This window comes from Setaria viridis, chromosome 7 (assembly GCF_005286985.2).
Source record: "Setaria viridis chromosome 7, Setaria_viridis_v4.0, whole genome shotgun sequence".
NCBI classification, from domain to species: Eukaryota; Viridiplantae; Streptophyta; class Magnoliopsida; order Poales; family Poaceae; genus Setaria; species Setaria viridis.
This window is the reverse complement of record NC_048269.2, coordinates 29,492,128-29,514,403: the sequence shown is the minus strand read 5'-3', so window position 1 is coordinate 29,514,403 and position 22,276 is coordinate 29,492,128. Positions and strand designations below refer to the sequence as shown.

At 45.8% G+C, this 22,276-nt stretch overlaps 2 protein-coding genes, 1 long non-coding RNA gene and 2 pseudogenes across 8 annotated transcripts; 1 reads left to right on the top strand and 4 right to left on the bottom strand.

Annotated features, from left to right (window-relative positions):
* Positions 1-1,497: 1,497 nt before the first annotated feature.
* Positions 1,498-7,626, bottom strand: LOC140220061 (putative disease resistance RPP13-like protein 1). The gene is made up of 5 exons (XM_034748315.2): positions 7,235-7,626; positions 6,845-7,151; positions 2,359-6,616; positions 2,122-2,268; positions 1,498-1,913 (listed from the first exon to the last, which is right to left on the bottom strand). Exons 1-3 carry the CDS (start codon positions 7,536-7,538, stop codon positions 2,425-2,427), a joined length of 4,803 nt encoding a protein of 1,600 aa, XP_034604206.1. The 5' UTR covers positions 7,539-7,626; the 3' UTR covers positions 1,498-1,913; positions 2,122-2,268; positions 2,359-2,424.
* Positions 7,627-8,742: 1,116 nt separating this feature from the next.
* Positions 8,743-11,642, top strand: LOC117864274 (uncharacterized). 4 transcript variants are annotated; one of them, XR_011898865.1, is made up of 5 exons: positions 8,749-9,182; positions 9,431-9,661; positions 10,023-10,182; positions 10,436-11,224; positions 11,308-11,642. It is a non-coding gene; the product is annotated as an uncharacterized lncRNA (long non-coding RNA). The 4 variants fall into 4 exon arrangements; XR_004642371.2 differs by having other exon boundaries at positions 8,752-9,182; positions 10,023-11,224; XR_004642373.2 differs by having other exon boundaries at positions 8,757-9,182; positions 9,545-9,661; positions 10,023-11,224.
* A 4,507-nt stretch (positions 11,643-16,149) lies between these two features.
* On the bottom strand, positions 16,150-16,870 carry LOC117864272 (putative disease resistance RPP13-like protein 1; annotated as a pseudogene).
* Positions 16,871-17,089: 219 nt separating this feature from the next.
* Positions 17,090-17,955, bottom strand: LOC117864845 (disease resistance protein RGA2-like; annotated as a pseudogene).
* Positions 17,956-17,983: 28 nt separating this feature from the next.
* LOC117864273 (uncharacterized) lies at positions 17,984-19,640 on the bottom strand. 3 transcript variants are annotated; one of them, XR_004642369.2, is made up of 3 exons: positions 19,203-19,640; positions 18,768-19,069; positions 17,984-18,655 (listed from the first exon to the last, which is right to left on the bottom strand). XR_004642369.2 is itself a non-coding variant. In XM_034748319.2 (2 exons), the coding sequence occupies exons 1-2, from the start codon at positions 19,501-19,503 to the stop codon at positions 18,957-18,959; spliced, it is 414 nt and encodes a 137-aa protein (XP_034604210.1). In that variant the 5' UTR covers positions 19,504-19,640; the 3' UTR covers positions 17,984-18,956. The 3 variants fall into 3 exon arrangements, 1 of the variants encoding a protein (XP_034604210.1); XR_004642368.2 differs by having other exon boundaries at positions 17,984-18,628; XM_034748319.2 differs by having other exon boundaries at positions 17,984-19,069.
* Positions 19,641-22,276: the final 2,636 nt, after the last annotated feature.

Here is a 22,276-nt window from a genome sequence, read left to right as displayed (position 1 = left end):
AATTAATATCCAAACATCCGATGTGCAGGGGCTCCCAGATACCCTTACAGCAGCAGGTGAGAACTTTTATTTGTTTAGCACATACTTCTAATTAATATTCAAACATTCGATGTGCTCAGATACCCTTACCGCATGTGAGAACTTTTGTGTAGCTGATACGGCTCATATATATGAGTGTGCAGGCCTGTAGCACTAAGCTTTATGCAGACTAGCTGTCAGCACGCTAGCCCAGTTGGGATCTTCTAGGAAGCAGGGATGCAGTGTTTCTGGGGATTTATTGATCTTAAGTTTGCCAAGTGAATACGGGAGAATCCATCTTGCATTTCGCTAGTCGTTGTTTTCATATGTTAGCTCCAAAATTGTTAGCTCCTGAAGGGAGGTTTGGGGCACTCCAAAATTGTTAGCTCCTCAAGGGAGGTGAATCCAGAGAAGCCTTCCTTGTCCTCCTGAAATGTTAGCTCTTTGCACCACTGAATAGACATTTAGCTTCTTATCATAATAGCCAATTGGCCACGCACCTCAGAAAATCACACTTCTCTTTTCTTGTGAGGGACAAATAATGAAACGATAGTAATTTGCCTCAAAAAGCCATGACATAACAAAAATCAAACAAATAAATAAGATTACAACAAACATATGCAGAGCCCCAACTGGCAACACCGGAGTCGTGATTGAAATACACGGAAGAGACACCCAGCACTGGACACTAGTGCTCTAAACCAAGATAGTAATCTATGCAGTACTACATACGTACATTGACAGAACGACTGCTGCAAGCAACTGCTACTTCGGGGCAGCAGAAGAAAAACCTCCAAGGCTGGCAACGACAATCAGAGGCGGAATGGAAAGTCCCATGATGATCTTACCAATGGCTCGCTTGAAATTTCTGACGCACTGTTGAAATTTTTGATAAATTAGTCGTGCAACAAAGGCTTTCATGCTTTCAGTTTTTACTGATCGATGCAACACCATTGCTTAGAAAGGATGAGGTGCAAATTGGAACGAAGAGCCGTTGCTGTTGTCTTGTCTTATCTAATGATTCCCTGGGTTCCTTCAGGTAACTTTTGGCCTACATACTTCTTACCATGGGTGAGAATTGTTGTTTTCTTTAACAATGTCACATCGAATGTTCGGATGCTAATTAGGAGGATTAAATATGTGCTAATTATAAAATTAATTGCAGAACCTTGTGCTAGTTCGCGAGATGAATCTATTAAGCCTAATTAATCCATCATTAGCAAATGGTTACTGTAGCACCACATTGTCAAATTATGGACTAATTAGGCTTAATAGATTCGTCTCGCGAATTATACTCCATCTGTGCAATTAGTTTTATAATTAGCTATGTTTAGTACTCCTAATTAGTATCAAACATCTGATGTGACAAGTGTTAAACTTTAATAGGGGTGTTCCAAACACCCCCTTAGCTGATGAGTTGTGCAGGTCTGTAAGCACCAAGCTTCATGGAAACAGTGTCCCTTGTAAGTCCACAATAACTTGAGCATAGCCGAGTTGACTACTGAATTCATGCATTCATTCGGTACAGTTAGCACGCGACTACTTGCAGAACGGTTCCAGAGGAGGGGCAATATAATGTGAAGATACAATTACAATCTGAAGGACATGTTTGCCACTTTGCCTTCCTCAGACCCAAAATAAAAAGCAAAATGAACTAATTACTCGTAAGGTAACATATCACACGCACACACACAGGTTCAAATTTATGCAGACTAGCTGTCAGCTCGCTAGCACAGTGTGGAGTCTGTCAGGGCAAGATATGAGTTGGCTCAGGCTCAGTTCCATCGTATTGGCCTCGTTTGTTGATACACGAGAGAGGATTAGAGCCTGGAGGGTGCGTCGCTGTACTTGCAGAGCATTTTTCTTTTGTATGGATAGGCCCCCCTCCCTTCGATCTGTAGTTAAGAAAATAAAAACATTAGGCCTTTGAGCGTTCAGATTGCAAGATGAGATGAATAGCATAGAATAGAAGTACAAAACAGACTGTTTTCAGTTCACATGACAGCAAAACTATTAACATTCGGCAGCTTATGGCCAGTGACGACGAGGTTCGAGAAGCGAAACAATTCTATTTTTGATGGTTATGAGTAAAAAGAAGCACACCTTGGGCGTTGGGCCTCCTGTCTGGCAAACATGAGCCCTGCAATGGGTGATCTGCAAGAAACAGGGATGTGTGGATGCTTTGTTGAACAGCACGTAGTTGTATGAGATTTAGTAGTGGAACACTGGAACGTACAGCAGCTTGAATGCCTGCAAAGCAGCAATGGGACAGCTTATTTTCACATGACACCGAGGGATGTAAAATCTGATAATAACATGATTGACGGTAGAGGCATATACATCAGAAGGCAACAGAGTGAAACCCGCTTTGCTGGTAGACAAGTCTGCTTAACAACCACCCAGTAATCAGTTCACATATTTCCCATCAATTTTGACTTTTGGCTTCCTTGTTGTTGTTGCTAGCATTCTGCATTCATCAGTTAGCTCCTTGCTGCACAACTCGATCTCAATTTCTTCCAGCGAAGGTGGGAGCCCCTTTTCTGGCAGCCTTGAGATACTCGAGCAATCCCAGATCTCCAACCTCTTGAGGGAGGAAAGGCTGCGCAGATCCACAGGAAGACCTGCGAGGTTGGAGCAACCCTGAAATCGTAGCTCCTGCAGGGACGTGAGGTGCTGAAGCGCTCTCTTTTGCTCCTCCGTTAGTCCCGGCGCTTCCCACAGACGTTGGCATAACTCTAGACATCGGAGGGAGGTGAGGCACGTGGTGAGGAAAGAGTAATCATCCGTGTGGAGCCTTTCGAGTCCAGCGCACAGCTCATAGCCCTGACTTGACAGATGTTCCAGATAACGAAGTAAGCCAGGGCATCTGAATACTTCCAAATACCTGAGACCTCTGAGGGACCGGAAGTCCTCTAGTGCAGCGAGCGATCCACAAGACTCAACCGTCAACTCTTCCAGCGTTGTGCAGGAACGCAGCTGTAGCGATTCCAACCCTGAGTTGTACGACAGCTCTAATTTCTTGAGGCAGGTGAAATTCCCCTCTAGTGCAGCGAGCGATTTACAATCAAAAACCGTCAACTCTTCCAGTGCCGTGCAGGAATGCAACTGTAGCAATTTTAAACTTGGGCTTTTGTTTATTTCTAACTTTTCGAGGCAGTTGTGATCTTCTAGGAAGCAGGGCTGCAGCGTTTCAGGGGAACCGTCAATCTCAAGTTTGCCAAGTGAATACGGGAGAAGCCATCTTCCGTTTCGCTGGTCGTTGTTTTCATATGTCTGCACCAAAGACGGGATCAGCTTGGGGCATCCCCGAATTGTTAGCTCCTCAAGGGAGGTGAATACAGAGAAGCCATCCTTGTTCCCCTGAAATGTTAGCTCACCGCACGACAAAATGGTCATGTTTTTGAGAGAGGGGATGAGATTTGATGGGATGCGCAGGAGTCCATCTGGAGTTGAGCTTGTCAATGCGTCATCTGGGTTTCCTGCTGATGGAGCCCGTGGAGCCGAGGTGTGATTTGATGAACTACTACCTCCCACTTCGATCAACAGTCCTGATATCTGGTGGCAATTGAACAAGTACAATTCCTCTAGAGCTGGTGCATGGCGCAGCATCACAGATAGCCACATCCCAGTTATTCCACAAATTTGAATTCTGAGATGCTTGAGAGATGGGAGGGCATTGAAATTTATGTCGGTCATGTCTTCATGGGTATGCTCTTTTGGTGGTGGGACATCTGAAGAGAAAAGGTTAAAGCAGTAGCTTATGTCCATAGTCTTTAAGCTAATGAGTTGCCTGAAACCTTCGAGTGAAATAGAAGATAGTTTTTGGCAGCCTGCAATACGCAATCGGCTAAGGGCCCTCAAATTATGGAATGACAAAATTCTGTCATCCAGCTCCGTCAGCCCATTGTTTTCTCTCCAATTGTGTCCTTCGATTACCAGTTCTTCGCTGGATGATCCCTCCATCGTTGGGAGTGTTGAAACTCTTGCGATGTGTAGTTTACAAACATTACTAGAAGGTGGTAGAGGATTCGGTACCATTAAATGGGGACATTCACAGATGGTAAGTTCCTTAACACAGGACAACCATGACTTGCGCTCAATTTTTAATTTCTTCCAGCTCTCAAAGAGGGGAAAGACCTTCAGAACATGACATTGCTCAAACTTGAGGACCCTTAAACTGGAGTTCAAGTCCATCACGGAATTGCAGGAACAACACTCCAACTTTGGCATATTAATCAGCACCAGCTCCTCCAACGAAGGAACTGTTACCTGTCTTACTTTCCACATATTCCTTAACTTCAGCTTTGTAAGGAGTGGAAGCTTTTCTACTGAGGGAAGCACTTCCAATTCCCTACAATCCTCTAGATGAAGTGTCTGCAAACAGGTAACCGAGACAGTGCTAACAAGCCAATTTGGGGAGGTACCGCTGCGATACCCAGAAATTTGAAGATGCTTTAGGCTGTGATGTGGTTCAAGACCCTCAAGCACCACTTTGCTTGTCCCTATCTCTACTACCTCATAAGAAGGCTCTGAGATAATGTTAATGTCATATTCATGCTGTGATGTATACTCCCATGACAAGTGCAACTTTTCTAAGTGACTTTTTCCTCGCAGGTTTGCTCCATATGCCTCCTCTCTAGTTACCACCTTTTCAAGTTGGGAAACACCAAGCTGAGCGAGTTCACTCATGGAATGAAGCTGTGCTATCTCAAAACTAGTGCAATTATCAACTTTAAAGTCATGCAGTTCCTGAAGAGAGGTCATTTTGCCAATTCTACTAATTGAAGAGAACACTTCCTTCGATGCAACAAGATGCCGTAGACTGATAAGATTATTCATACCGTTATGTACAGTGGAGTATCTATCCAAGCCTATATCTAATACTTGAAGGTGGTAGAGTTTGCTCAGAGCTTCAGGCAAAGGTTCATTGTCCTCTTTGGTCCTAAGTTTTAGATATCGAACATGAGTAGAATTTACCAAATTGCATTCTGAATAACGAAAATCAGCATATGCTGCAGAAATTAGCAGTGCCCGTAAATTCTGCGCCTTCTGGAATAGGCCTTGTAAACATTGGAGGAAGAAGCAGTCATACTTCCCAATCAAGAGCAAAGTCCTCAATTTTCTCGTTGAATTAACTACTCTTTGCAATTTTCCTTCAAACTTCTCATTACGAAGTATGTCCCCATATTTATCTTCCTGGTACGCAGAATAAGTTAGAATTGACAAGTGACGTATAGTTGGGAGTATTTCTCTGCACGTCAGATCATCTATAGCTGCACATTCATTTCCTGAAACCAGCCTTGCAAAGTCATGCATAAGAGCAGGCATAACATATAATATTTTATCGCCTAGAGTGGGATCTTTAGTTTCAACTTGCTCAAAAAATCCAAAGTTCAGCAAATCAGTGAGATACCTCTGTCCCATCTCCTCCAATCTCTCAGTCGAACAGCTACATTTCACAAATCCTTGTGCGATCCAAATATAGATCAGCTCACTGCTAATAAACTGATGATCAGTGGGGAATATAGAACAATACAAGAAGCATTGTTGTAAATAGAAGGGCAGCTCATCATAGCTAAGTTTCAAAGTATGCATGATGCCTCCATTTAGTTGCAGGGATTTCCATTTTTCATTCTTTAGAATGTGACTCCAGTGGTCAGTTGTAAGATGCTCTCTTAACAGCATCCCTGCAGTTTGTGCTGCTTGTGGGTTACCATGTAAATTCTTTGCTATCTGCAGACCCATGATGGTTAGACTAGGGTGCTCTTTGTAATTTTCATCACCAAATGCACATGTTTTAAACAATAACCAGAAGTCATCATTTTGCAAATGACCTAACTTGACCGGTTCGACTGTGCATATCCTTTTTGCAATAGACAATTTTCTAGTTGTCATAATAATCACATTACCCTTCGCATTGTCAGACCTCAAAGGAGCCAACAGTTTATTCCATCGGCAATCATCGATGTCATCCCATACATCATCCAAAACAACTAGAGTCCTGTTTGATGTGACATGGGTCACCAAGATCTCCTGAAGTTTAGCCAAGCTCCGTATTCCTACACACTTCTCTTGAGAAACAAAGTCTAACATCTCCATTGTAAGTCTCACTTCGTCAAACTTGCTAGACACCCAAATCCACATTCTGTGATCAAATTGGCTTTTCACAATTGGATCATTGTATACGAGTTGAGAAAGAGCCGTCTTCCCAATTCCGCCGATGCCTACAATTGGAATAATAATTACATCGTCAAACTTGACTTCTGTCATAGACTTTATGATGGAATTCTTCTCATCAACTCTCCCGTACATTTTGCACTGAACAACACTTGACGTTCTTCGGCATGGATCTGCAGTTGTATTCCCACAGAGATTCGAATATGCAACAGAGCCCGATACAGATAGCATCTGAATCTCATTGGTAGCTTTCCGTAACTGATAAGTCGTTTGTTGGATTTTATTGCAGAATTCGGCCTTGGTCCAGGCGTGTGTCTTAGCTGCCGTGTTGTGTGCTGACACCTCAACAATTCTCATTCTTTTTCTGATATCTGAATTATGAGTTGAAACGGTGGCACCGTTTTGTGCACCATCGCCGGCACTATAGGAGGAAAAAGAATCATAAGCTGGTCGTTAGAGATATATAATGCGAATTTCATTTTATTAATTTAAATACATTTCTATGCATATCCTAAAAGGGCCTGTTTTCGGTGCTGGTTTTCAGAATAAAACACTGCATATTTTGTCCACAAATAATAATAATAATTTGTTACTGACAAAAGTACGCCAATATTATTCTGCATGGATCCTCAAGCTAAATAGTACGTACCTTGGAGGGTCTGGCGTTTGTTCAATTGCTGCGCGTTTTCTCTTGCAACTCTCACTCTTGAGATGATTGTGCAAGACCGATGTCCCTTTGGTAGTCTCGCATCTAACCAGTGTGCCACAGTGAATACACTCTGCTTTCACAGGCTTCCCGTCAGCTGATTCTTTAACGCGAAACTCTTCCCATGCCTTGGACCGTTTCTTCCGATCGCTGCTACTGGGCAGCATAGCAACGCTGTCCCTCGCTGCATCAACCTGCTGTTCTCCATCTCCACCCATGCCTTCCTGCTCAATAGCGCTATGAAGCGTAACTGACCAAGAAAAAGGGAAGTTAATACCATGGTGTGCAAGGCGTGTTTATTAGCTATTATCACAGGGATCGATTTGTACGCACCTCCTTCGACCTGGTGCTGGAGCCTGTAGTAGTCAAGCTCGTCGACCACGTCGTCGGCGTCGTAGAGCACCTCCCTGAGACGAGCGAGCGATCGGGCCAGCGCCCTGTTCCCGATCGTCCTCCCCTTCACAGCAGCAGCCACCGCCTCGGCCCGCTCGACCTCGGACTTGAGCTTCTCGGCGTCGTCGGCGAGCCCAACTTGACGAATCCATTCATCGAGCTTACCGGTGAAGAGGCTCTGCAGGATGGTTTGCGCCAGCCAGAGGATCGCGCCCTCCAGAAACGCGTCCTCTACGGCCTCCATCAGATTCAGATCCGGCAGAGGCAGTGTGCTTGAGTTGTAGTCAATGGAGGAAGCAATAGCAATGAAGTAGGGAGGATAGGCCGAGGCGGAGCAGTAACAATGAAGACCCCTTATTCCGGGGGTCCACGGGCGCGTGACATTTTGCAAAAAACCCTTTGAGTTTTATGTAATTCGTTTCGGGTTCAGGGAGATGGCCAAACGGGCGGCCCGGCCCGGCCTGACACGAGCCTGATTAGGCCCGGCCTGTTTAGGGCCGCACAGTAATCGTGCTAGGCTGGGCCGGCCCACGTGCCGAAGGAGCGGCCCAGGCCCGACCTGCTCCTTCTTAGGCAGGCTGTGCCGGCCCGCTGGCCCGGCGGGCCATAGCGGCCTGGCCATGCTCGTGCCGGCCCACGGCACGGCTCCGGGTCCTCCTTTTCCTCAATCCCCACCGCACTACCGCAGCCTGCATTTCCCCCAAATCCACCACCAAATCATGCCAAAATCGGCACCAAAATCACCACCAAACCCCAAATCGGCGAGGCCACCACCAGATTCATCCTTTGCCTCACAAGGCGGTGGCTGAAGGCCACGAGAGGAGGAGGCGGAGGGGCGCGATTCCCGACGGCTGGGGAGGCGGCGGCGGAAGGCCACGGGAGGAGGCGCGCGGAGGGGCGCCATTCCCGGTGGACAGGGAGGCGGCGGCCGAGGGCCACGCGAGGAGGTGGCGGAGGGGCACGGGGAGGCGGCCGGGAAGGCTGCAGGAGGAGGCGGCGGAGGGGCGCAGGGAAAGCGGTCAGGACCGGAGGTGGAGGGGCGCGGTCGCGCGGGAGGAGGCGGAGGCTGGAGTGGTTGGGAAGTGGAGGGGAATGAAGTGGGGGAGCTGGGGAGGCCGGAGGCGGCTGGGAAGTGGAGGAGTTGAGGAGGGAGCTTAGGGAGGCAGCTGGGAGTCTTGGGAGCGGAGGAAGCGGGGGAAGCCATAGGTTTTATTGCTGCCTCTTAGCTGGGCCGAAATAGGCCTACCAGGCCTAAACAGGCCGTGCCAGCCCGTTACTGGTTCACGGGCCAAATGGGCCAGGCCGTGCCGGGCCAGCCTATGGGCTGAGACACCAGCCCAAGCCCGGCCCACCAGCCCAGCCTACAAGGCCGCCGTGCCGGAATGGGCTTGGCCCGGGCCAAAATGCCGTGCCGTGGGCCGGCCCACAGGCCACGGGCCAAATGGCCAACTATCTTCCTCTCCCTCGCTCTCTCATCCTCCCGACGCCCGCCGCGCCCACGCCGCTCGTCGCCGCTGCCGTGTTCCCCTTCCTCTCCTCTCTTCTCCTCTCCTTCCACCCTCCGCCCACTCCCGATGCCACGCCGCCGCCGCAACATCCTCTCCCTCCTCTCCCTCTCCGATTCTCCTCGCCGCCGGGCGATTAGGATTTGGGGTGCCTCGTCCACGCCACCCGCCGCAGCCTCGCACCTCCGTCGCGTTCTTACGGCTTGCAGCCAGCCCGCGCCTCTCTCATCCGGGGCGGCGGCGGCGGCTGTGGCTGAGCAGGAGGCGGTGGCGGCATATTTGAGGAGTGGCCGTGGGGAAGCGCGAAGACCAGGGTGGCGGCGGTGCAAGGTCTCGCATAGGTCGAACTCATCGTCATCTTGCTCCGCTCAGCTCCCAGCAAGGTACGCTCCTCCCTGTGCTCCTCTCTTGTCTTAGTTTCATTCTCATCCAGCTCATTCGTTAGTGTTGCTTGCATTTTGTGATGTTTTCCACCGGCGACCTTGAATCCTCCTATTTATTTTCCCCCTAAATTCAAAACCTAAAAGTCCATGAAATTCCCTACATAAACTACGTACATAATCAAATCAATCACACCTCCACCTTCTAAGGATTCCATTCTGGTGGTAACTACTGGCGGCTCCTTGCCCAGGCGACCTCCACAGGCCACGGGTGAATCGTCGTCTTCGTGAAAGAAACAATGACGATGTGTTGATTCCAGTGTGTCCTGATCCCAGCAACTCCTTCCTTGACATCTGAATCTCAGGTACAACTATTTGCAGCGGCTTCTCAATGTGATTTTGGATTGAATCCTCAATGGACGGCGCTGAAGGTAGAGGAGACAGCACGCAGGCCTTTGACTGGGGGACAATTGATCTCACGTGTAAGTATACTAATGCAGATATCGTGCCTATGGTTGTTACTACTTAATTGATGTTTACAGCATGTCCAAGTAGAATTTGACTTTTTTTTCTTTGAGAAAAAGGAAACATTACATTATATCAACCTGAGAAGGCAACATGCCTGTCATATTTCCAAATAATGTAGACTTTCTGTATATCTAACCTGTCCATCCAGTGAGCAGTTTTTGTGGCACTTCATTGTATTTCCAAGCATATTGACCATGAAAATATTGCCTCTCCATGACTGCACTATCCAGTATTGTAATCTTGTGTGCAATTCTGCTGCTCATGTTGAGTGGCCTTCCTGAATTAACACTAATAATGTTAATCCGGGATACATAGGAATTCATTCAATTTGGCCAAGTGGATAAACAGGCTGAAAATATAGGAAGCACTGCTAGACTGAGGATTTCATTCAACTAGTAGTGCTTCTAATTAATAGGAGCTTATGTTGCAATGCCGAGGGACACCCTCACATGGGTAAGCTTCGCTTAGAAGTGTGGTAAGTGTAACATATTCATATTTCAGTTTCAAATCCAATATATCAGTTTTCTGCTGCGACTAGATATGAAAAAATAAACATCTAATACGGTGTATGCTAAATTTGGTTGTAGACATATCAGACTATCCCTTACGAGCTATTTGCTTAATGCTTTTCCTTACAAAGTTTTAATGCACATTCTCTACCATAACCTTTCTGCTTCATGCACATATTGCTACAATTACTACACTTCAAGAATGTTTCATGACTGCAGCTATTCTCTTACATCAAACAGACCAGCACTTCAGGTCCAGTGAACAGATTGCAAGATATGTACCTCCTTGATCTTCTTTGAATAGTACCTTTTATGTTTATGCTACATTATTCTTCCTTGACCAAATTACAAGTTTTTTGCCTTCATTGAGTTAGTGTTTTCGTTACTACATTACTATTTTTCCCACATCAAGGAAGGATTCAAATACTTTGCATAGTTGCATCATGATTCAGAGGTATTCAGGGAGTTTCGGTATGCAGATGTTCCTGTTATTTCTTTCCCTATGAAGCACCTGCAGGAACCCATATTATGTATTGTTTATATTTATGATATGGGACCATATGTACATAAATGTAGTCTGCCTACCTCAGTTATGTATTAGTATCTAGGTCGAGGATAATATGATATAACCGTACGAAGCCTCCTGTACCTTTTTTTTCTGCTATCTCATCTTGCAGATGTATTTCTAGCAATGCATTGCAATTTCTAAACATGATTTCTGCTTTGTTAACATAGCCACATGAACACTATTTCTCACCATTTTTTTATGTGAAGTGATTCTTTACTAATTGATGATTGAGCTGGGATCTCTGTTTTTTAAAAAGGCAAGGCAACAGTATATGAAACAATGCTTCGTATTATTCTATTCCTGGGAGCAGTTTGTCATCATGGACAACACACAATCATGCATTCATGCACACACATGCTCTTACTAGCAAATGAAGAAACAGGTTGAACTTTCTCCTGGGCCTTGCTGCCAAGATGGCTGGAGAACCTTACAGGTTTCTGGTAGGTACGATAGTGTAAAGTGCTTTGATTTTTTCACATACTTCAATTGTGCTCACGTGGTATTCCTTTTGTCCTGCAAACAGATTGTGGATTCTGTGATTGCACCATGTTGATTTCAGTGGCAAAGGTGAACTTGCGGAGCGCCAGGTATTCTCGTCAGGTCAATTTGATGAAGTAGGCACCCTGTAGAAAAGTTGAATGCTGCCATTTTATCTGCTTGATTGTGGAGCAATGGAGTGAAAATTGCTGAGTAGCTCAATGGAGTAGTGTACATCATCAACCAAGGTGAGCCATGTGTCTATTTCAAGGGTGAAGTGATGAGAAGCATCATGAGGTGACTAAATATTTAAGGATGTGGTTCAGTTCCATCAGCAAACTTTCAAGATTACAATCAACAGCCAATGCAGCATCCTGACAATGTTTTCCTCTCACAAAAGATACATGCATTAGCTGGTCCAAAAAAAAAAAATCAAAATAGCCTATAGAAAATCGACCAACCCCCTAATTGTTGGAAAAGGTAATCTATGAACCAGCAAGCTCCACAATGGCACATGACCTTTAGAAACAACAGGTTTTGAGGTCTGTAACTTACCCCATGGTCCTGAATTAGGCACAGGAGCTTAATGAGAATGAGTCATAAAGCTTGTGTGCAGTCAAGGTCAGACATCAAAATGGTTGTCTCTCAACTACATCAGTTGAAAACCAAGTAGTGCGGGGCATGAATATAACATACATCAAACAAGGAGCATCCCTGCACTGTATATAAAAAAGTTTTAATGCCGAAATTGATTAAACTGCTATGAAGTTATCACCAGGGTAACTAGTTTCTGGTAATTTCAAGAACAAAACCATGACATTTACATGCAAAGCGACCTACTTTTTGTGCACAAGCTAGCACATATGTGAAAACCACCAAATTTGCACGGGAGGAGGAACATATGCGGGTATAAATAGAATTAGGCTCCGTTTGGATCCTTGGAATTGAATTGCATTCTAATAATTATAATTTAGACACAAATTAATTAAGCTAATATAGTTGTATGTGGAATATATTTGTATATTATTATTAGCCACATGGAGAGATACTTATGTGCTGCACTCCTGCTATAGGTAAGTGAGTCAAAGAGCGTGCTATAAGTTGCATATTAGAAAACATAGCATGAGAATCTATAGAATCAATTTCCATCTCCCACCCCCATGAATTTAAGATAGGTTTATATCTAAACTTTGGAAAGTTGTGGAATGCTACGTTCCAAGATAAATTAACTACTCCATTAAGTAGATTCCAATTCATTCAAAATGAAGGGATCCAAATGGAGCCTCAGTGGATTATTGTGATGGTCCAAACATAGGTCAGTGAGACCACATTCACCTGAAATCAGACATCTATATTACCATAAGGTCATCCACAACTTCCCCATAAATTAGACCTTTAACTTGTTCGTCGCTGCCAGTCTGCATTGCTTGTATTGCTCTTCACTGGGAGGCCCTCCTCCGGCAACCTAGAGATGCGCGGTCAATGTGCAATCTCCAACTTCTCGAGGGAGGAAAGGTTGTGCAACTTGGCAGACAACGAGATTTACAATGTTGCTGCAGAGCAATCGTAGCTCCTGAAGTATGCTCAAGTGCTCTGCCCTGTTCCTCTGACAGTCTAGTTACTCTGTTATGGCTTCTTGAGCTGTGGAAACTGGAAAGTGCTGGGTACTGGAAGGCAGAGAGGTGTTCGCAGTACATGGTGACAAGAGAGATGTAATCTGTTCCAAGCCACTCCGTTCTGGGATAGAGATCGTGTGACCTCGAAATCTGATCTTCCCCACTGTTTTGATCCCAGTAGTTGCTTTCCCATGTGAAAGCGAACAGCTTAACCATGCTCTAGGCAGGGTATCTCCCACCAGGTGTCGCATGTTGCATCTAGTTTCCCATAAGGAGCGACATGGTAGAACGGGCTTCCTGCAGACAGCCGAAACATTTTGGCCGGTTGACACATGGTTCCTTCGATATCACAATGTGTTAAAGCAACTCCAAAAGACTGCTAATCTTACTCCCAATACCTTAGGAGGAAAAAAAGAAAAAAAAGAACTCCAACAGTCTACTTAAAATTCCTCCAAAAGATTTGCGACGCGAAAACCTCCCCTAGCCGCGCATATATTCACGACGCGCGCTCTTCCCCAATCCCCCCTCCTCCCCCCAACCTCTTTCCCGGGCCGGCCACTACGCGGCGGTCCTCTTTCCCGAGCGCGCGCACTAGGGCGCCGACCGCCGCGTAGTGGCCGGCCGTGCGCCGTTGTCCCAACATAGTACTTGAGAATTCCCCCACGTGCCTCACCGCCACCTCGCCGATGCCCCTGGGCCCCTCTTCGACAGCCACCATCCTCCCTACCCGCCGCCCTCCCCACCACTGGACCCTAAGACGACGCTGATAACCACGGCGAGGCACGACTCTACGGCGGCGGCTTACAAAAAGCGGAGCGGCGGCCGGCACTGAAGAAGACGACGGCGGGAAGACGCTGTGGTGGATGGGGCTGGATGGCGACTAGTGGGACGGATTCAGGAAGTTAAGGCGGTGATTTTTGTGGAGCTCGTCGGTGACCGAGAGCGGTGAAAAAACAGAGCAACGCGGTGGAAGGATAACTCTAGCCGGCGGGAACAGTAATTTATACAAAAATTTACTGCCTTCCCAATCGCCACCTCCTGCCTGCTTGCTTGGTTCACGTCGCATACTTAGGTCGGCGCGTGGCACGGCGGCCCCGCTCTTGCCATCGGCGGCAAGCAGCTGCGTGGCAGCAGCCCGGCTCTGCTCTCCCCCTTTCTTTCCCCAATTCCGCCCGAAAGTCCAGCCAATCTTGTGTCCGATTTTCAATTCAAACCCCACGATCCCTTTTAAGCAAACTTGTAGAGGATCCTTGGAACTTCATTTTATAGATTCACAATTTGAGCACCGGATCACTCCATCTCTCGAATTTGAGCCCTGAAATTCAGCTAGGGTTCGGTCTGTCAGTGTTTAAATGACACCACATTCAGTTTCGTCAGTAAACCTTCAAACAGCCACTATCCAAACTTTGAACTCAAATTCAAATATGCAAACCCACTTCTCCTTGTCCAACAACTACCGCCAATGGTTAACATGTATCATAAACTCCATTTTGCATGTTAAAGTCCAACACCTACATATAGAATCTTTCAAGATCTTGAGCCAAAGATGGCCACTTTTCACTACCTTTAGAGCATGGGAAGTGGAAGGAGCTGACCAAATACCTAAGTGCTCTGAGAGGCTGATGCTCTCCCTCTGCCTTTAGAGCATGGGAAGTGGAAGTAGCTGACCAAATACCTAAGTGCTCCGAGAGGCTGAGTGCTCCGAGAGGGAGAGGAAGGTGCGTGGTGTTATGCGTTGGGAGGTGGGCAGGCCAATTAAATGGGCCCACTTATGATGATGTAACTTTTTTTAATTATTAGAGGTAGTTTTTAGCGTTCTACTGTGGGCTGCTATGTTTTTGAGAAAAAAATTTAGCATAATCCTAATACTTTATTTTGGGGAAGAATTTTTTAGGAACTCTGGAAGTTACTCTAACCTCTATTTTCCATCACAATATCACATGCAAGGCATGTGTTAGCACCTCCTCCTCGAGGCCGAGCACCTCCCATCGCGGACATCTGGTCACCTCCCTTTTGCATCCGAGGGAGGCCGACGAGGCGTTGCTCCATAGAGTAGAAGGATGCGGAGCAGTGGGCGAGGCCAGTGAAGGGACCGACCTTGGAGGCGGCCGTGGAGGCAGTGAAGGGGTCGTGCGGCCGACCTTTAGAGGCCGGGAGACGGCGGCGGCTGTGGGCACCGACAGGGAGCGGCGCGGCGGCGGGCCTAGGGTTGGGTGGATTTGGGTATTTCCGTATTTGGAGCGTACGGAGGGAGGCATCCACCCGAGCAGGGCCCTCCACAAAGATCTGAATCTACACCAACGGTCCAAATAGTTCCTTTATTATTTTTTTTTGCGAAAGGTGAAATATATTAAAAACAGAATCAATAGATCTCTAATAAAACAAGAAATTACAAAGAGCCCCAATAGGAAGATGTTCCTTTAATTCTTTAACAGCCCAGCCTCCAGCGGAGGAGCAATGATCTTTAGATACAAGCACAATCCGTAGGACCACTTAGTTCAAATTTACGCAAGATATGAGTTGGCTCGGACACTCAGTTCCTTGGGCGGTTGGGCCTCTTGTTTGGCAAACATATCCCTGTAACAGGTGATCCGAGAGAAACAGGAAAGCGTGACGAATACTTTCTTGAACAGCATGTATTTGCATGAGAGTGATACAGGAGATCGTGAACCGTGGTAGCTGAACGTACAGCAGCTTAAATGCCTGCAAAGGGACAGCTTACTTTCACATGACACCGAGAGATGTATAACCTGAAGATGACATGATTGACGGTGTAGAGGCATACCTTAGAAGGCAGCAGAGTGAAACCCGCTGTGCCGATAGACAAGTCTGCTTAACAACCACCCAGTAATCAGTTCACATATTCCCCACCAATTTTGACCTTTGGCTTGCTTCTTCTTGTTGCTAGCATTCTGCATTCATCAGTTAGCTCCATGCTGCAACTAGAGCAGATTTCAAGTTCTTCCAGCGAAGGTGGGAGGCCCGTTTCTGGGAGCCTTGAGATACTCGAGCAATACGTGATCTCCAACCTCTTGAGGGAGGAAAGGCTGTGCAGACCAACAGGAAGATCTGCCAGGTTGGAGCAATACTCAAATCGTAGCTCCTGCAGGGACGGGAGGTGCTGAAGCGCTCTCTCTTGCTCCTCCGTTAGTCCCGTCACTTCCCCCGTAGGATTGCGTAACTCTAGGCGTCGGAGGGAGGTGAGGCACTTCCAGAATGACGTGGTGAGGAAAGAGTAATCATCAGTGTCGAGCCTTTCCAGTCCAGCGCACAGCTCATAGCCCTGACTTGACAGATGTTCCAGATAAGGAGGTAAGCCAGGGCATCTGGATACTTCCAAATACCTGGGACCTCTGAGGGGCCGGAAGTCCTCTAGTGCGGTCGAGCGATTCACAGTTTTGAATCAGCAATTTTTGTAAGTATGTTCCCATATTTGTCATTACGAAGTATGTTCCCATACTTGTCTTCCTGGTATGCAGAATAAGTTAGAATTGACAAATGGCGTATAGTTGGAGTACTTCTCTGTACGCAAGATCATCTATAATTGCAAATTCAGTTCCTGAAACCAGTCTTGCCAAGTCATGCATAAGAGCAGGCATAACATAGAATGTTTTATCTCCTAGAGTGGGATCTCTAGTTTCAACTTGCACAATGAAGCCAGAGTTCAGCAAATCAGTGAGATAGTTACGTCCCATCTCCTCCAATGTCTCAGTCGAATGGCTACATTTCACGAATCCCTGTGAGATCCAAATACAGACCAGCTCACTGCTAATAAACTGATGATCATCAGGGAATATAGACAATACAAGATGCATTTTTGTAAATAGAAGGCAGCTCATCATAGCTCTGTTTCAAAGCATGCATGATGCATCCGCTGAGTTGCAGGGATTTCCATTTTTCATTCTTCAGAATGTTACTCCAATGGTCAGTTTTAAGATGCTTTCTTAATGGAAGAACTTGGTCTCCTGGCGCATTTGGAAAGAGCGAAACCATCAGGTCTTCACCGGAGACACCCAACGAACACCGCAACAGCTAGCAGCAGCAGTCGCGGAAGAAGCGGCGACCTGGTTCATGGCTGGGGCACATTGCCTATATACCGTAGGATGGCATTTTGAGAGTCGATGATGATATGCCATTAGTGGTTTAATTCCTAGGAGCTCCAGTCTCGTGTAATCAGCCTTTTGAATCACCTACCGTGTGCGTGTGCCCGGTTTAGGCCCGCGTTGTATTAGTACTTTTATCTCTTCTTAATGGAATGATGTGCAGCTCTCCTGCGTATTCTAGAGAAAAAAAAAGATGCTTTCTTAATAGCATCCCAGCAGTTTGTGCAGCTAATGGGTTACCCTGTAGATTATTTGCTATCTGCTGACCGATGATGGTTAGACTTGGGTGCTCTTTGTAATTTTCATCACCAAATGCACATGTTTTAAACAAGAGCCAGAAGTTGTCATTCTCCAAACGACCTAACTTGATGGGTTTGACTGTGCCTATCCTTTTAGCAATAGACAATTTTCTAGTAGTAGCTATAATCGCATTACCCTTTGCATTGTCAGACCTCAAAGGAGCTAACAGTTTATTCCATCGGCAATCATCAATGTCATCCCAGATATCATCCAAGATTAGTAGTCCTTTTTGATGTGACATGAGTCACCAAGATCTCCTGAAGTCTAGCCAAGTTGGTTATACCTATACACTTTTCTTGAGAAACAAAGTCTAACATCTCCATTGTAAGTCTCACTTCATCGAAGTTGCTAGACACCCAAATCCACATCCTGTGCTCAAATTGGCTTCTCACAATTGGATCACTGTATGCGACTTGAGCAAGAGCCGTCTTCCCAATACCTCCGATGCCTGCAATAGGAAGAACTGTTACATTATCAGCCTTGTCTCCTTTTATGAACTTTATGATGGAATTCTTCTCATCAACTCTCCCGTACATTTTGTGTTGAACAAGACTTGACGTTCTTCGGCATGGATCTGCAGCTGTATTGTGACAGAGTTTCGAAATTGCAACAGAGCCTGATCTATATAGCTTCTGAACCTCACTGATAGACTTTTGTAACTGATGAGTCGTTTGTTGGATTCTATTGCAAATTTCTTCCTTGTCCCAGACGTGTGTTGTAGCAGCAGTGTTGTGTGCTAACACCTCATCACTTCTCACCCTTTTTCTTCTATCTGAATCATGAGTCGAAACGGTAGCACCATTTTGTGCACCATCGTCAGCACTACAGGAGGAAAAGGATCATGGGCTGGTTACTACAAGTTTATAACTGTAACTCATTATTTTTTTTGTTAGATCTATTATTGCATTTCAGAACTATATCTGGCATAGTTTAAACAAAAATACATATCGTTTTTTTTGCATATCCTAAGTTGCTGTTTCAGAATGTTTTTTTTTTGAAGGAACAGGAGGGGGTCCCCTACTGATTATATATTAAAAGGAAGGTTGGTTCACAATATAAGATTACAAAAAGGGTGACGAGAAAATAAACAGGAAAAATGCTTAGCTAAAGAAACGAGACTAATAGGATCTTTTATAAAGAATACAGCCAAACGCTCATGTTAGGCACCATCGCTGGTCTTGCTCGATGTAGTAGAATGGAAAATTCCGACATGAACTTCCTCTTGCATTGTTGTACCATTGGATCTATTCCTTGAAACATCCAATCATTCCTTGCTGTCCAGATTGACCATGTCATGAGGATTATAATCTCCATGTAGAAGGCCACTGCCAGTTTTTCTTTGATTTGCCTGAAAATGGAATGAAGCGATCTCGTGCTGTTTCAGAACGTTGCAAGTTCATTATCTTTGTCCACAACTAATCATAATTCGGTATTGCAAAAAATGATTTGGATTCTGCATGGATCCTCAAGATAATAAGGAGTAGTACCTTGAAGCATTTGGCGTTTGTTCAATTGCAGCACGTTTCCTCTTGCAATTCTCACTCTTTAGATGATTGTGGAAAACTGATGTCCCTTTAGTAGTCTCGCATCTAACCACTGAGTGACAGTAAATACACTCCGCTTTCAGAGGCTTTCCTTCAGCATCTTCTTCTGTTATGCTGAATTCTTTCCATGCCTTAGACCGTTTCTTGCGATTCGGTATACCAGAGTTGTCCCTCGACCCCATCAACTAGTTGTGCTCCACCATTTGCATCCGTGCCTTGGGGCTGATTATCCCAGGCGATCGTATCTGAGCCGGAACAGAATGAAGAATTGAAGAGCAGAACAGGAAAATTAATGTTGCCGCAAAGAGCTTTCTTTTTCTATCATCAAACAATACCAGCAATGATGTGCAGAGAAGAGAACAGAGACATCACACCTACCTCCCTCGACCTGGTGCTGGAGCCTATAGTAGTCGAGCTCGTCGACCATGTCGTCGGCGTCGTAGAGCATCTCCTTGAGACGACCGAGCGATCGGGCCAGCGGCCTGTTCTCGGCCGCCCTCCCCTTCACAGCAGTGACCACCGCCTCCACCCTCTCGATCTCGGACTTTAGCATCTCGGTGTCGTCGGCGAGCCCGACCTGGCGAATCCACGCCTCCATCTTGCCGGCGAAGAGGACCTCCAGGATGGTCTGCGCTAGCCAGAGCATGGCGGCCTCCACGTGAGGATCTACCGCCTCCATCGCTTCGGCGGCTGAAACAGTGGTTAGCGAAGGCGAAACAGGGAGAGGTGTTGAGGTGGAGGAGCAATAATGCACTTGAGCCGGCCATGGGAACTTGGGCCGCAGGAGCCCGGCGGCAGGCGCCCAGCCGCGAGAAAAGTCGTGGAAATAAGCCCTTGTTTACTTGGGAAGTTGGGAAGTTTGGAGGTGTTAAATTGGCATTTTACCATAAATACGACACTGTAGCGTTTCGTTTGTATTTGTGAATTATTGTTCAAATATTGACTAATTAGGCTCAAAAGATTCGTCTCGCAAAGTACAACAAAACTGTGCAATTAGTTTTTAATTTCGTCTACATTTAGTACTCCATGCATGTACCGCAAGTTTGATGTGATGGGGAATCTTCTTTTTCATAGTGTCAAAATTGGGAGTTTTGTGGGAAGTAAACAAGGGGTAAGTGGCGGTAGGCGTACAGGAAGGTGTGGTCGTGTGACCTGTGCAGGGGTGGACGTTTTATGAACTTGCTTGCTCTGCTCTGTTTTATGAACTGGAGCTGAAAGATTATCTGTACGGAACAAAGGACGTTCCTCTAAGTTGTGTAATGATATTTCTCTGAGGCCTTGTTTTGGATCATTGGAATTGAATTCCATCCTAATAATCATAATTTAGACACAAATTAATTAAACTAATATAATTGTACGTGGAATATAGTTGTATATTATAGTTGGTGATATGGGAGAGATACTTATATGCTGCATTTCTACTATAGAGAAGCGAGTCCAAGAGCGTGCTATAAGAATTGAATTCCATTCTAATAACCATAATCTATAGAATCAATTTCCATCTCCCACCCCATGAATTTAAGAGAGGCTTATATCTAAACTTTGGAAAGTTGTGGAATGCCACATTCCAACATAAATTAGCCTACTCCATTAAATAGATTCCAATTCCTTCAAATGAAAGGACCCAAACGGGGCCTGAGTGATTTGGTGTAGTTATCTTGATTTTGTGCCTATTTCCTCATATATAGTTTTTTACGAGAGAAGTTTGTTTCTCTCTCCTCTGCTTCAATCCCGATTTCAACGAAAGAAGCAAACAGTGGAAAAAAAAACTATCTCGTTAGTAAACAGAGATGTAAACATACACAAGACAAACCACAAACCGCATCAAATCCAAAAATTGCCATTGTCATTTACAACATGTACCGTTGTACAACACAAATGTATAAAGCCTAAATCTCACACGCAGAACAGGGTATACATCAATAAAAATACGTGAAATATAACTCTGCAATACTGTAACCAGCTACTATTTCAAGATGACAAAGCAGCCTCCAAGTGCAGCCACAAGGATAATAGGCAAAATCGAAATCCAAAGGATCGTTATCCCGACGGCGCGCCGCCGGATCAGGTCGCCTGACACGTAGAAGCCCCCGTACGCCTCAACAAATCCAAAGATTACGATGGCAATGAGAATGCCGTAATACAGGTACAAGGGCGCCTTTCCATGGCCAACGAAAATACCTGCCGGCGACTTGAAGATGGCGAGCGCCATCGCCGCTGCAGCTTGAACGATGCCACTCGTGATCATCGCCGCCGGCAGCTTGTCCACGTTGCGGCAGGCCTCCGAGATCAAATACACGATCTTGATCAGCACAGCCGTGAACTCCATCTCTGATATATCTGCTAGTGTATCGAAGAAGTGGTTCGATCTTGTCCTAATGAGCTTGGGCAATGGTGGCAGGGGAGGTTTCGGAGCGTTGTGTTGCATCTGGAAATGAACACCATGCGTCCTCATTATGTAGGAGACGCGGGCACGCGGTAGAAGATATGCCTTCCTGCTTGACTTTGACATTTCCTTCTAAGCCTTTTCGAAGCTGAAAACCGAAACGAAAACCGAAATGAAAACCGAGCATTTCAGTTTCCCTCCCTGGTCCCTGTACGCAAAAGCCTTGAGAGCGACCGATCCAATTCGGCCGTGTGAGCATTGCTGTTTGTGAGCTTCCGGAAGCATTGCTGCTCAACGAATGCTCATTCCTTTCTTCACTAACCCTGGAATGTTTTGCCACTCGCTGCCCGCCGACTGAGCACCCGTGATTCCCCGCTGCCGAAGTTCACCATTTCTGCACAGTTCGGGGGGTCGTCTGCCGCCGAAGCAAACGCCCCGAAAGTCTTTAACATGTCAGTTAAGTGTGCCTTCATACAGTAAACACCATTGAGCTCCCACGTACTGCGCTAGTATATTGTACTAGTAATTCGGTAAAGAAGAAGGTTATGCTCATAGATTGCAGATCTTACTATGAAAAATTTACAGCAGTGGTTGCCATATTTGTTTTTTTCCCCTTGAATTTGATCTTCTGTGAGCTCATATTTACAGCAGTGGTTGCCATATTTGTTTTTTTCCCCTTGAATTTGATCTTCTGTGAGCTTCTTTGCATTTGCTCCTTCGGGAATTAAGATTGAGACCCTTTTTTCTGTTGGCCACGTCAATTTCGATCATGGGAATACAATAACTTAAAAAATTTAATTAAGGGTACTATGACACGTATAATAACCGAAGTCCGAAGAACCGAAGACTTAACCAAAACCCGAACGATGTAATCAGGTTGTGGCAACAACCTCTGTGGTCAAAAGGAGGCCAACTTGTGTAGCAAAGACGGCGACGTGATTAGGACATCTTTAATCCGAAACTTAAACCGCACCAAGGCTCGGTTTTCCTCGCGCGGATACCCTGAATCCCTCCCTGATCGAAGGTTCACGGAGCCGAGCTCCGAAGGGAGAAATATGGGGAATGT